Genomic DNA, 14,991 nt, shown 5'->3' with positions numbered 1-14,991 from the left:
TTCTGTGTCTCTTGCTCTGACCTCTCTATTCCTCACTCCATCACCCTCTCGCTCCCTTCACCTGAGTTTCTTGATTTTTGGCTGCACCCTGGACCAGTCTTGCTGTCTGCACTGCTGTCTAGAGATGACAGAGTTCGGGGTAAGCAATGACCTTTTTATACCCTCACCCTTTACTTTTGAATCACTTCCCCTGCAGTGCTGTGTCCGCTTCCCCAGCCTTTATCTCATTGTATTGCAGGCCCCTTTCGGCAGCCAAATAATTAGCAAATACAAGTAACACAAATAAATCACATTCTTTCTCCAGAACTTGAAAAGTGTTAGAACCTAGTCACGTTATTAACAAGCCCAGCAGACAGGCAGAAAGTGTGCATGTGGGCCTGTGTGTGCGCATACTTATTGTAGCATGTTTCTGGTGCTGTAATAGTGCAGTGGTTAAGGATCCCTGTAATTATATTGTGAAATTCTGAGGATCCCCAACCCTCTCTAATAGCGCGTCTGAGATCAGATGCATTGTAAGGAACCCCAACCTTCTCTAATAACGTGTCTGACATCAGATGCATTGTACGGAACCCCAACCCTCTCTAATAGCGCGTCTGAGATCAGATGCATTGTAAGGAACCCCAACCCTCTCTAATAGCGCGTCTGAGATCAGATGCATTGTACGGAACCCCAACCCTCTCTAATAGCGCGTCTGAGATCAGATGCATTGTAAGGAACCCCAACCCTCTCTAATAGCGCGTCTGAGATCAGATGCATTGTAAATTCTTCTGTATTCGGTACAATTTTCAAATGTCCTCAAAATTGCTGGGAACCTTTTAGGGGTGCCCGGGGAACCCAAGGTTTCCTAGGAACCCCTGTTGAAAAACACTTCTGTAGTGTATTAAATGCTGCGATTGTGAATGTGGTGTAACACGTGTGTGTTAATGTGTTGATGTATGTCAAAGCTACTTGTTTAAAGGTATGTGTGTGTGCATGCAAGGGTGAGTGTGTCAATACATATCTGTGAGTTATTATGTTCATGGCTCACAAGCTGCTTCATTGCATTGAAGGAGCTCACAGCTCCTGTCCCTCCAGTGCAATGAAGGAGTTAACCGTGCAACCGGTTGCACGTCTGATTTTCACCCAGAATGATAGTGCGCCCGCCCCCCCCCAGCATGTCCATTCTCAGGCCGCAGGCAGCCGGACCCCCCAGCCTGTAATGGGGCTGAACTCCGGAGTTATTCCCATTGGCGGAGTGTTATGTATATTGATTCACACTCCTTTGTGCCGTTCCCTTTCTGGCACTGTGATGACTCTTCCTGTGAATGATTTTTCCACTCCTATGTTTCAACCCACTTTAACGGTTTCGCTTTTGGAGGGGGCTGAAAGGCATCTTTATTGGCCACATTACCCAAAATGGAAAGTTCTGTGTTGTAGGCACATCTGGCAGTAAAATACACAAGATATATCTTTTTTTGTTTCTTGTACGCTCCTTTTTTTTTATTTCTTTTTTTCCCCCCCAACTTATTTTTCATGAGCAATTTTCAAATGGATACAGAAAATAAAATAGGGATGTTAGTGATGTCATACAGCAAGAACCACATCTCAAACAGGCGCGCCTTTAACAAAAAAAACAAAACTTTTTCTTCCTCTTTCATGTTTCTTAAATTATTACGTTCCTTTTTGTCTTTCATTCTTCATTTTTTTCCCCCTTTCTTTCCTCGCGTACTAATTTCTCATTCCCAATGCCCTCTTTTTAGCGCACACGTTCTCCATTCTCATCTTCCTCTCGCCTACACCTCCCCTCCCGCCTCCCCCCCTGTGTGTGTGTTTCATTCGCCCTCTCCACCCCCCCCCCTCCCCCCCTCCCCCCCACCCCTCCCCCCCTCCCCCCCACACCTCCCCACCTCCCACACCTCTCTCCGCGGTCTTCGGGAAGAAGACAGTTTGAAAGCTTTCCGCTTTGCTCCGGGCAGAGTCTCGGCTCGCCGAGCCAATCCGGGCCGGCGTTTCGCCCCCCGGTGGGGCTCGGCAAACATTAGATCAATAAGTTATTAGCACCATTCTGTCAGCTGTAATGTGGAGATTGATTGCGCGGGAGGGCCTGGCCTGCCTACTGCCACTTCCCCAGCCTGATGAAGATGACAGATTAAGGGAATAAGAGAAAGGAATTAAGAAGTCGGTGCCGTCAAGACGTGTCACCGGCAAGAGACGTGCTGGCCCCTTTGAGTCGTGGCTGATGCCAAGTTCTGGCATGTGCACTCTGCTGCGCTTAAACACAGTGATGGGCTCAGTTGAAGAGCTCTCCAAAGTCACCGTGGTTAAGTGCTGGCTCATTAGTTGAGCAGAGGCAAGATGTGCGGCTGTCTCTTTATAATGTCAGTCCCTGCCGCTGGGTTTGCCCTGTAGGTTGCACTTCAATAGCGCAGAGTTCCAGAGAGAGCGTGAAAAAAAGGGAGGGGGGGGGGGGGGAAACGTGGTGGGAAATAGAGAGGCAAAGAGAGAGAGGAAGGGAGGACCGAGGTAGCGAGATAAAGAAGAGGAGACCTAAAAGGGACAGAGAAAAATTGAATGAGCGGGAGAGGAGAGGAAGATGTAAATGTTAAAGGAAAGCGGATTGGAAGAAAGGAGAGACGAACACAACGCAGGGTCAGAACGAGCTCAGAGGGGGCAGTTGTGTTTGCACGTGGTGCAACCTGTATTCAAAGGCACTGTTTTTGGTCCTCATTTGGCAGCGCGGAGCTGATTGCCACAACCATGTTGACCCTTTCAGCGCTGACGGTTGTCTCTTCGTAATATAGCAACTTCCTTGTGTTATTGGTAATGATGTTAATGTACTGTTATAATACATGTCATTACTTCATTTCTATGCCATTAGTGTTAATGTAATGGATTAGAGATTGCAAATTAGTCTGTGCAGTTGATCGGCATAAGAGGCTCAGGGGAAGCGGATACTTTCTTTTTCTATAGCTCCTATACTAGTCTATTGTAGAACTTTTGGTCCACTAGAATTCAGCCTGTTGGCACCAGGACAGCCCAATCTGTTCCTTTGACCTGAGGCTATATATATATATATTTACTGATTATGCCCCTTTGGTACATGAATTACCAGCCCCATCTACATTCCATGGGCACCCAACCCCTGTATTTATTGCCCATGTCCAAAAAATAAAAAGGTCAGAAAACCACAAAGATGTCAAAGCACTCTCAGAAATATTCTACAGTTATATTTATTTACTATATTGAAATTGTTAATAGCCATCATTAATTGTACATTTATTGAAGAGACAGCAAAACCATTATAGGGAGATAAAATGGCAGACATCTTATACACTGCCCCCCGCCCCCCTCCCTCTCACCGACCCGGCATTTCTCTGTAGTTCTGCCATACATAAGAGAGAGGAATAAAGTACAGAGAGCGTAAAAAGCAGAGTTAAAGGGCAGCAGCATTTTTAAAAGTCTAGTATCGCTGATTGCACCTTTAAATCCCACGTCCGGAGCAGCCACGTCCCTTGGAGAGGTTTATCCCTAATTGAATGCGTTCCCATTTGTACAATCTGTGCACCAACCTTTGGCTTATCTCTCAGGCAGCCATGAGGCTTACACAGTAACAAGCACAGAGCAGTTCTGTACAGCAGCAGCAGCAGCAGCAGCAGCAGCAGCAGCAGCAGCAGCAGCAGCGCCTTGCAACATTCCGAGCACTATTCATATGCGTATAGCACCAAATCTCCAGCTTTCCTGGGCTGGTGGGGACGGGTGAAAATACTGCTCTGTGATTTTATATATATATATATATATATATATATATATATATATATATATATATATATATATATATAAAATCCACAGAAGCAGCCGGCACTCCACTTGCAAGTAGAAAAATTGGGTGCTTGTCCCATAAAGCAATAATAAACCATACGCTACCGTTTGAAGCACGAGATCAGGAGACAGCACTCTGGTAAGTTAGATCACAAGTTTTTGTATTGAAAGAGACACATAAACCGACGTTTCGGTCCCCCAGTGGGACCTTTCTCAAGGTGGTGCGACCTTGAGAAAGGTCCCACTGGGGGACCGAAACGTCGGTTTGTGTGTCTTTTTCAATACAAATACTTGTGATCTAACTTACCACAGTGTCTCCTGATCTCGTGCTTCAAACGGTAGCGTATGGTTTATATATATATATATATATATATAATTTATTTTTTTGTCAATATAATCAACATCTTTACACAGAAGTCCTTGCTACGGCGACGGGACAGCGTGACAACATCCGTCACCGTTGTAGCAGCAATTTTTGCTTATATTGTTAGAGAAGAGAGACCGCAACCAGGGGGCAACGCAGGGGCGTGGCCGTGAGTGGTTCGCCCTCATTGGTGAACCACTCACGTGGCCGCTAAAGACACGCTGCGGTCGCTGAAAAAAATCCATTTTCATTGACTTCCAGCGATTGCGATCAAGCCGTCGCTCCTATTATAGGCGCAGGCGACAGATTCAGTACATTTTGTTTTGACGCGCTGTCCCCGGGACTATAAGCGCGGCCTAAGTCTTCAGTCCCCTGCAGAGCGGTGAGCAGCTCTTTTGTGTGACGCACGGCTAGACTTCCTGACGGCCGGAGAGGCCTGCACAATGCACTGCCCAGTTATTCATGCTGGGAGCGCGTGCGTGATATTGTGCTGCTGTGTGCTCTCGGGCCCCAGGATATACATTCACATGGCAGCAGCACAAGGGCCCCTGACATCGCCCCAGGGAGCCGGAACCACTACCCCTGTAATCAACAGAGCTGTGCCAGTTACCCTCCGCCCCCTATCTGCTGCACTGCATGCCAATAAACACAGGCTGGTAGGATAACGTGTGTGTGTAAAATGCAAGTGATTCACACATACAGGGGTGTGTGTGTGTGTGTGTGTGCGTGTGCGTGCGCATTTGGTGTTGTGTTTGTGAAGCGGAGGGGTAATGTCTATGCCTTCATGTGCAGTGAGTGAGAATGTCTTTGCTTGTGTTTTTTGTATGTTTTGTCAGGTGGATAAACACAGTGTGTATTTTTTGTGTGTGTCAATGCCCATGAGTGTTCCGTGTGTGTTTATTGGTATCAGTGGAGAAAGTGAACATGTCATTGTGCGTGCGTGTGTGCGTGCGTGTGTTTGTTGTGTATATTGAGTGAGCTTGTCTGTGTGGGTAGGTTCTGGCCCAGTTTACATGCCTGAAGGCTCCTGCCCTGCCTAGTTTGTAACGTTTTTTGGCAGCAGTGTCTTGTGAAGGTTGCGTGGATATCTGCCAGTGTGTGCGTGTGTGTGCCGTGTTCGTGACCAAGCATACCGTCTGTGACTGTACAAACTTCCCGTGTGCGTGCATGTCTGTGCTGCGTCTGTCTGCAGGAACACCTGCAAACGTTGTGACCTGCGTGTACTCGGAGCACGTGTGTATACAGTACCTGCTTACAGGTGTCCGCACAAAAAAACAAACCAAAAAGTAATATTCGGGAATGTCCCCAAAACACTTTTTTTTGCTGTTTCAGAAATGTAACCGCATAGTGGATTTAGGTTGCAAATGAGTTTTGCAGAGAGCGGTTATTCACTGCAAATGCACAAAGATCTTTAAATGCCAGATCTCTAACTGTAAGGAATGTTACAACCCTGTGCATCCTACAGGTCAGGGGCTCACTCCAGTCCTCAAGACCCCCTCCCCCCCCCCCCCCCCCCCCCAACATTTCAGGTTTTCAGGATATCCCTGCTTCAGCACAGACAGCTCAATCAATGTCTCAGTCTTCGAAGGAGTCTTAGATTATATATGTTTTCGACTGAGCCACTGATTGAGCCGCCTGTGCTGAAGCAGGGATATCCTGAAAACCTGACCCAGGGGGGGTCTTGAGGACTGGAGTTGAGAAGCCTTGCTGTAATTCAAACAGGGCCGTTTCATGGTCTGTGTGTCTGTGTGTCTGTGTGTCTGTGTGTCTGTGTGTCTGTGTGTCTGTGTGTCTGCACCCAGCTGTCACCCATGCACTCCAAGACCGAGCACTTTGCTGAAGGAGGGTTGTTCCTGGGAGACGCTGCATCTTTAACAAGCTCTTGATAGATGAGAATGTGAAGCTGCCAGTGACAGCCAGTCTCTTCCTTCCTGCGTGTGCTGCAGTATCAGACTCCCAGCCACATAATAGGAGGATATTGATTGGAAATCTGGGCAAGGAGGGGAGGGGGGGGGGGGTGGACGGGACGTTGTAATTGTATATTAGATATTTGCGTTGGCTCACAGAGCTGCACTCGTGCAACAGAGGCTGGCGCTCCCGTGGCATCTGCAAGCAGAAGGGCAGAGAAGAGGGGAGAGAGCTGGGGAGACAGATAGGAGAGGCAGGCGGATAAGGAGGGAGAGGGGGGGGGGGTCAGAGAAGCATTGTGAAAGGAGGTTGAGCAGAATTTCCGGCTTCTTCCCGGCTGCGCGGCGTCGGGGTATGAGAGCCGTGGAAACACACGGGGGACAAATGATGAATCTCAGTAAGGAAGGACCCGCATCCGATGCGTTTGATAGCCTGAGCCTCCCTCTGCGTGAGCGCGGGGCCCGATGTGCCGCACAGGGAGGGAGGGAAGCGCAAAGGTGTTAGGGGCCGGGGCGCAAAGGGGACCGCTTGGCAATTGTTTTATTTATTTATTTTTATCCTGTGTTCATCCTCTTCGTTTTCTCTCTGTCCTTAACCCTTTTGCTGTCTGAGGGGCCTACAAAGCATCGACCAGCAGGGAAAGGGTTAAAACAGCTACATTTTTGTTTTAGAGGCGAATTTTTGAAAGTTTGAGACATCGTTGTTAATTTATTTAATTTCTTTTATTTTGGCTGACACTTTTCTGTTTTTTTTTTCTCCACCCCCCTCTCCTTTCCATTCTTCCCCCCCCCTTTGCATTCTCTCCCCCTCCTTTCTATTCGTCCCCCCCCCCCTTTCCATAATTTCCCCTCTTTCCATTATCTCCCCCCCTTTCCATTATCTCCCCCCCTTCCATCCTCTCCCCCCCTTCTATCCTCCCCTCCTTCTATCCTCTCCCCTCCCCCTTCTATCCTCTCCCCTCCCCCCCCTTATATCCTCTCCCCTCCCCCCGCCTTCTATCCTCCCCCCCCCCTTCTATCCTCTCCCCCCTTCTATCCTCTCCCCCCCCCCCCTTCTATCCTCTCCCCGCCCCCTTCTATCCTCTCCCCTCCATCTCCGTTCTCCCAGATGACTTTTTAGGCAAGAAGCGAGAATGCTCCCCCAACAGTAACAGCGAGTGCCCTTTGGAGAGCAAGAAAGCGAGAAGCGAGTCTCCGAAGGGTGAGTGACGCTCGCTTCCTTAAAGCTGGTTGGGGGAGGGGAGGGGGCACGAGGGCGTGGAAGGAGGGGAGGGAGAGTTGTCAAGGTGATGTGTTTGCGGAGTGTCACATTGTAGCGGCAGGGAGAGGAGCGGGGCACTGAATGGATAAAAATGCCTCATTAGTGGAGTGTACCCCTTCCGTGCTGCCAGGGCCACCCCCCCTCCGTGCCCTAATGAATCTCTCTCCGTGCTGATGGGTGTTAATGAGGCGGCTAAAACTTTACATGATGTCAGCCCAGACATTAAGCCAAGAGCCAATCATCGTCTAGCTCAGGGGGGCTCAACTCCAATCCACAAGCCCCTTTCCCCCCCCCCCAACCTGTCAGTTATCCAGGATATCCCAGCTTCAGCACAGGTGGCTCAATCAGAGGCTCAGTCAAAGACTGATTGAGCCACCTGTGCTGAAACAGGGACTGATTGAGCCAACTGTGCTGAAGCAGGGATATCCTGAAAACCTGACCTGCTGGAAGGGGGGGGGGGGGGCTTGAGGACTGGAGTAGAGCCCCCCTGGTCTAGCTAGCAGCAAGGGACCAGGCAGGGAGGGAGGTAGCTTGGAAACTAGAGCGATCGCTTGCCAACGATGGTTCTACACAAGTGTATGCAGTGCAAGTCCTAGCTTTATTATGGGGGCCTGAGCAGGAACATTGCAGGGGGCCCCTGCTACCCAGTCAACATCTCGCCCACTATTTCCTCCATTATTTGAACTAAATTAAAATTCCCCCCCCCCCCCCCAATGCAAGAGTGGTGGTTTAACCCCTTCCCTGGTAGCGAAGGCGGTTACTTCCGCACTAATTGAATGTATTGGGCAGTGCCAGGAAAGGGTGCATGCGTGCTAGAATATACAATGGTAGTCCCCTCCTGATGCTGCCCATTAACCATCTCATAGTCTGCAATGAAGTATATTACTACCCCACACGCGCGCGTACAGACACGCGCGCATACACAGACGCGCGCACACACAGACGCGCGCACACACAGACGCGCGCACACACAGACGCGCGCACACACAGACACGCGCACACACAGACACGCGCACACACAGACACGCGCACACACAGACACGCGCACACACAGACACGCGCACACACGTTTGTATATGTAGAGATATAGCGAGTGGCATTTTCTACCCAGACAATACAATTTATCCCATTATTATGCAGAACATCACAAACGTTTCCATAGGATTCAATGGCAGTGACAGCGCAGAATGTCACAACATATCCCTCCAAAGGAAGCCATGAAGTCTGCTACGTGTGTGTGTGTTTATACAGACACACACACACATACACATATATACATTTTATTACACACACACACACATATTATTATACACACACACACACACATATTATTACACACACACACACAGACACACACAGACACACTCTCACACAGACACACTCTCACACACACACACACACACACACACACACACACACACACACACACACACACACACACACACACACACACACACACACACACACACACACACACACACACACACACTCAGACACAGCGCGGTACAATGGTGGTACAGAGATTTGACAATGACACAAACCGTTACATACAAACAGATACGGAAGGGAATGAGGGTTCTGCCCCGGAGAGCTCACACTCTAGAGGGAAAGAGGAACAAAGTTGATACAAGAAGGGAAAGTGGCTGCTCATTGTGGGTTGGAGTATACATCAGGTTGGAGTATGGTCCCGCCGCACAGCTGACGCCACTTAGGTTGCGGACCCAGTCAGCACTGTAGCACACGCGCCAGGCGGGGGAGGGGGGCGGGGCGTGCACAGCGCTTCACTGCGATCTGAGGTCTGCGGAGAGAGGGAGAGAATGCGGGGGGGGGGGGGAGGCGGGGGCATGGCCATGACCGTACGTGGCTGGTTCGCCCTCATTGGCTGTACCGCTGGCGGGGGCGTGGCCACGCCTCCGTCGCAAGTTGTAAGCTCAATTTGCATGTCTTTTTAAAAAATGGTCGTACAGCGCGGCTGCCAAATGATCGCGAAGGTGCGTACTGGGCGCTGCCCCATCGAGGGGCGGTACTTGTACGCACAGCCCACGCCGAGCCGTGCGCTGCAGAACACACTGGGGCCCCAGCCTAAGGCTTGAGGGCGAGGATGTTATTATTATCGTTTATTTGTAAAGTGCCAACATATTCCGACATATATATATGACAAGCGCAAACAGATATCAACGTTAATGAGTTTATAATCTAGATCAGGGGTGCACAACTCCAGTCCTCAACCCCACACCCCTCCCCCCCCCCACACAACAGGTCAGGTTTTCAGGATATCCCTACTTCAGCACAGGTGGCTCAATCCCCTCCCTGCGCTCTGTCGTGCGCCCCTCCCTGCGCTCCATCGCGCGTCCCTCCCTGCGCTCCTTCGCGCGTCCTTCCCTGCGCTCCTTCGCGCGTCCTTCCCTGCGCTCCTTCGCGCGTCCCTCTCTGCGCTCCGTCGCGCGTCCCTCCCTGCGCTCCGTCGCGCGCCCCTCCCTGCGCTCTGTCGTGCGCCCCTCCCTGCGCTCCATCGCGCGTCCCTCCCTGCGCTCCTTCGCGCGTCCTTCCCTGCGCTCCTTCGCGCGTCCCTCTCTGCGCTCCTTCGCGCGTCCTTCCCTGCGCTCCTTCGCGCGTCCCTCTCTGCGCTCCTTCGCGCGTCCTTCCCTGCGCTCCTTCGCGCGTCCTTCCCTGCGCTCCTTCGCGCGTCCTTCCCTGCGCTCCTTCGCGCGTCCTTCCCTGCGCTCCTTCGCGCGTCCCTCTCTGCGCTCCGTCGCGCGTCCCTCTCTGCGCTCCGTCGCGCGTCCCTCCCTGCGCTCCGTCGCGCGCCCCTCCCTGCGCTCCATCGCGCGCCCCTCCCTGCGCTCCATCGCGCGCCCCTCCCTGCGCTCCTTCGCGCGTCCCTCCCTTCGCTCCTTCGCGCGTCCTTCCCTGCGCTCCTTCGCGCGTCCTTCCCTGCGCTCCTTCGCGCGTCCCTCCCTGCGCTCCGTCGCGCACCCCTCCCTGCGCTCCGTCGCGCGCCCCTCCCTGCGCTCCATCGCGCGCCCCTCCCTGCGCTCCATCGCGCGCCCCTCCCTGCGCTCCTTCGCGCGTCCCTCCCTGCGCTCCTTCGCGCGCCCCTCCCTGCGCTCCTTCGCGCGTCCCTCCCTGCGCTCCTTCGCGCGTCCCTCCCTGCGCTCCTTCGCGCGTCCCTCTCTGCGCTCCTTCGCGCGTCCCTCCCTGCGCTCCATCGCGCGCCCCTCCCTGCGCTCCTTCGCGCGTCCCTCCCTGCGCTCCTTCGCGTGTCCTTCCCTGCGCTCCTTCGCGCGTCCCTCTCTGCGCTCCTTCGCGCGTCCCTCCCTGCGCTCCGTCGCGCGCCCCTCCCTGCGCTCCGTCGCGCGTCCCTCTCTGCGCTCCTTCGCGCGTCCCTCCCTGCGCTCCGTCGCGCGCCCCTCCCTGCGCTCCGTCGCGCGCCCCTCCCTGCGCTCCGTCGCACGCCCCTCCCTGCTCTCCGTCGCGCGCCCCTCCCTGCGCTCCGGTGCGATCGTGGGAGTATTGGGGGGCTGTTGACGGACGTTGCCCCCTTGCAGATGGCTTAAGTATTCTAACAGATTGCCATCAATTTGCCATTTAAAGTTGCTTAACCCCTTAACCACTGAATAGGTTTGACAGACTTAGGGAGGATATCTATGGGTGTCCTGGCTGCAAAGCTAGAGTAAAAGACCGTCTCCACCTGGAATAGCGTGCAAAGACAGCGGCACCGCAAAGCAGACACGCATCCTCGGGTTAAGGCACTGGCTTTTGGGCTGGGTCACCAGTGCCACATCTGATGAACAGACAAGCCATAGCATCTCGCTCTACAATGCTTTGGGTCATTCGAATTAGACTGTAAGCTCTTCAGGGCAGTGGTTCGCTGAGCCTGTAGAACAGGATGGGTCAACTCCAGTCCTCAAAGGTCACCAACAGGTCAGGTTTTAAGGATATCCCTGCTTCAGCACAGGTGGCTCAGTCGAAGACTGACTGAGCAACTTGTGCTGAAGCAGGGATATCCTTGAAAGCTGTTGGTGGCCCTTGAGGACTGGAGCTGGCCAATCCTGCTGCAGAATGTACGGTTTCCTTGGACATCGCCAAAAAGAGTCCAGTTTTTAACCCTTGCACTGCCGGAGAGGCACTGACATTGAAAGGGATTAACCCCGCGAGAGGTTTCGTATTGCGCTCCGGTTTCCCGCACCCAATAACACATTACTAGAGGAAAAGCTCGGCTGTCTATCCTCTCGGCGACCCACTCAACCTTTCGAGCTGCCGGGAAGACGGTGCAGGAACCACTAATTGGCTTGGCTGGTTATGAAAGCTGTAACTTCTGCCTCAGTCACCCGATAACTCTTCTCCTTGTGAGGCGGAGGGAAGGACAGACAGACAGACAGACAGATGCTGCTGTCTGGTCTGAACATCCCCTCTCTGGTGCCTGCTGGAGATTTGGCCGGATCAATGTCCAGTCCGTGCCCATATTAGCTGGTAATGACCAGAGCAGACACAGGAAAGCTGCATTGAGCCGGGTATTAGCGAGGGCTGAGTCCGCTCAAAGCTCCAGATCGGGCTTGTCTGGGCTCCTAACTAATTAACGACTCCTGTCCTGTTCTTTCCTCTCTTCCTGTGGTGGAAATATGAGTGGATTAATCACTCAACCCCTCCAGTCCACAAGACCCCCTCAACAGGTCAGGTTTCCAGGTGGCTTAATCATTGGCTCAATCAAAGAGTCTGCTTCAGCACAGGTAGCTCTGTCTTTGATTGAGCCACCTGTGCTGAAGCAGGGATATCCTGAACCCTGACCTGCTGGGGGTCTTGAGGACTGGAGTTGAGAACCTCTGACTTAACCCATACACTGCCAGTGCAAGCTCATTAGAAAGAAAAGCATTTGAAGTCCCTGCAGTTTTTCTAAACCGGGCCATTTTATCTATCAAATCATTTTAAATTCTTAATCCTAATGACATTTTACTGTAGTATCACTGTGGGTACGCATGAATACTTGTATTCAGATAGCACCAACAATCTACCTAGCGCTACACAAAATATTGCATTGTGAAATCCAGTTTTGGCATAATATAACGGCAAACTGTTTTTCAAAGGCCTCTTCAAATGGCCGCCTTTGTGAGTCAGTTCTGTTCCCTTCCATCCGAGAATCGATGTCATTTTTCCCCCTCCGTCCGTTATGAGCTTGTGGGAGTCTGTATGTGATAGTACAGGTTAGGCCTACATTTAAAAACAACTAACCCTACATTAAATCATAAACTCTCTCGCTGCTATGGACGTGAATAACCAGCCAACAGCTTTGTAGCATTAGGCGCCCTTTTTCCTATTCAGCGGAGGATTTTCCTAGCGTGGCTCCCAAGGCTGCCCGTGGCTTTGTTATAGATAGGTCAGCCTGTACCTCTGTGACCAAATGCTATAAATAGCTGGGTGGGGGCGGCTGTGTGTGATGTGTTGGTACCCAGCTGTGTGCAGGTGCTGTTGGTCCTATAGAGAATGAGTTCCTGGGGGCAGGTGGCTTATGGGGATCTTGGTTATACCATTGTATACTTCTGAGTTCTTTTATCCACAAGTAGGCTACGATTATACACAAAAACGCCAGTGGTGTCGCCCGTAGCGACACCGCACGGCGCAATAACAAGTTTGATACCTACGTGAAAACTGCCTGTTCCAAATGCGACTGTCTCCGCGCTCGCTACTGCAAAGCAGGAGGCAATTGGAGCGTTTTCAACATTTGTTTTCGGGTTTGCGCCTGCTGCGTCACGTGACGCGGCCGTCCAATCCAAAAACAGATTGCAGCCGCGCCGTGCTTGTGCACATGTCGCTATTGTGTTGTCACAGGTGCGCGCGCCCTGCAGTTTGGCGCTGTAATCGCAGCCGTAGGAGAGACATGGTTACATAGGCAGTGGCGAAGTGTGATCATAGAAAATACATGATCTCAGGTTTGGGTGTGCCTGGGTTTAAAACACTAAGGGGGCTGTGAATGAGCATCTCCCCGGGGCTGAAACCTGTGCAGAAAGCAGAACCAGATGTATCCAAGAGAGAAGCCCTCATTAAAAGCCTTGTAACCCCTTATAACTTTGTACCGGTGCTTTCATCCCAACCCTGGCCCTTTCAGGGTGTGTGAAGTGTTAATTGTGGCTAGAGGTTAAAAAGAAATGTAAATTATAAACCCTCCCCTCCCAGCAGTCCAATATGTTGTAAAGTACCAACCAACCCTCCTGCAAGACTGAAATAATCCTGAGTAAAACAGGATTATGGGCAATACTATGTCGTCTGTGCGAATGTGGTAAGCATGGTAAGTATAGGCCAATACTCCTAGCTTAGAAAAGCAGTTGAGAGGGTATTATTTAGCCTTATTGCACCAGTGGCAGGGTTTCCGCACTGAGCTACATGGGTATATATGCACATCTGGTTAATCAGGTTCTTATTTCCTCTGTTGGCCTGCAGAAAACTCCCAGACTCCTCTGCTGGAGGAGCCGCTGGCTCAGATGACCCCCGAGGAGCATTACAGACGCATGATGTCAGCGCTCAGTGAGCATGGGAGCTTTGAGGAGCAGCAGCAACGCCTCTACCAGCTGGCAAACACCATGGCAGTGCCCACGCACAGCGGTAAGAGCGAGCAGAGACATTGGGGGCAGGAGGGTGCGTCACGCTTGGTGAAATTCCGGGGCAAAAAAATGCAAAATGATCCCACAAAAAAATTCTACTAAAAGCAAAAAATGTTTGTTTTCTCTTGCTATATGTGGAGACGTTTTATTGCTCCCAAATGGCATCATTATTTCCATGACAGACAGGCCCCATCGTAGCTGTGGGTAGGATTCCCGTTTCAGCCACGGACTTTGTGATTTTGGGTGGATTCAATTATTTCTACAAATTATATGCACCAGAAGAGTCCAAACTGCCGTATAATGGGTCGATTCATGGCATTTTAGTTTTTGTAACCCCTCTACTTTTAGCTCTCAGGCTTATGACTACAGTTGAGGTGGGGGCCTGAGGCCCTGTTGATTCATTACTGGGCCTACGGTCAGACGGCAGGAAGAATACAAACACAGTATGGGTGATACATCTAGTTTACTTATACTTTACTTACGCTGGTACCTTGTGATCCTCAGATGACTACACACAGTATACAGATTATTCTACAATCCCCAATAAGGCTGCGCGGGTATGAGTCGGTGTCAGTGGTGTCATCTCCACCCAATCCTGGGTATGTTGGCTTGTGATGGTGCCAGCACATCACTGGAGCTCGTTGTGTACTGAACCTGTTGCAGGCCTGTTCTTCGATAAGGGTGCTTCGGTACCACTGTGTCTCAGCCGTTGAGGGTCCCTTAATCTCTTGTCCACGTCGGGGACTGTAGCACTCTGCTCCTGCCGCGACGTGCACTCTCAGCAGACCTAGACCGAAACTGGTAGCCCTCGGATCCGCGCAGATCTGACTCAACATGGACGCCCCCCCTTTTTAAAGGCTCGTCTCCCTCTTAGTCCCTCCTCTTCCACAGCCGTTATCATTGGCTGCTCTCATGTCCATCACAGTCACATGTCCAGAGCACACTGGAGAGGAACCTGCCAGGGGGCAGTGTGAGGGCGTAGAGCTCATAACACAGGGGGTCACATTGTTATGAGTGAGATTCCATGAAACTGCTCCTGCTGAAACCGGTAAGACGGACGCAAAG

General features: G+C 51.5%; 1 protein-coding gene across 1 annotated transcript in view; it reads left to right on the top strand.

The window, feature by feature from the left end:
- SAMD11 (sterile alpha motif domain containing 11) overlaps window positions 1–14,991 on the top strand; it is a 168,802-nt gene that overhangs the window by 116,929 nt on the left and 36,882 nt on the right. Inside the window, exons 6-7 of the mRNA XM_075583516.1 lie at window positions 7,178–7,270; window positions 13,766–13,927. Of these exons, the coding sequence (XP_075439631.1) occupies window positions 7,178–7,270; window positions 13,766–13,927 (255 nt within the window). The remainder of the gene's footprint in view (window positions 1–7,177; window positions 7,271–13,765; window positions 13,928–14,991) is intronic.

Source organism: Ascaphus truei, unplaced genomic scaffold (assembly GCF_040206685.1).
Source record: "Ascaphus truei isolate aAscTru1 unplaced genomic scaffold, aAscTru1.hap1 HAP1_SCAFFOLD_331, whole genome shotgun sequence".
In the NCBI taxonomy this organism is placed as follows: domain Eukaryota; kingdom Metazoa; phylum Chordata; class Amphibia; order Anura; family Ascaphidae; genus Ascaphus; species Ascaphus truei.
This window is presented reverse-complemented; position numbering and strand designations above follow the sequence as displayed.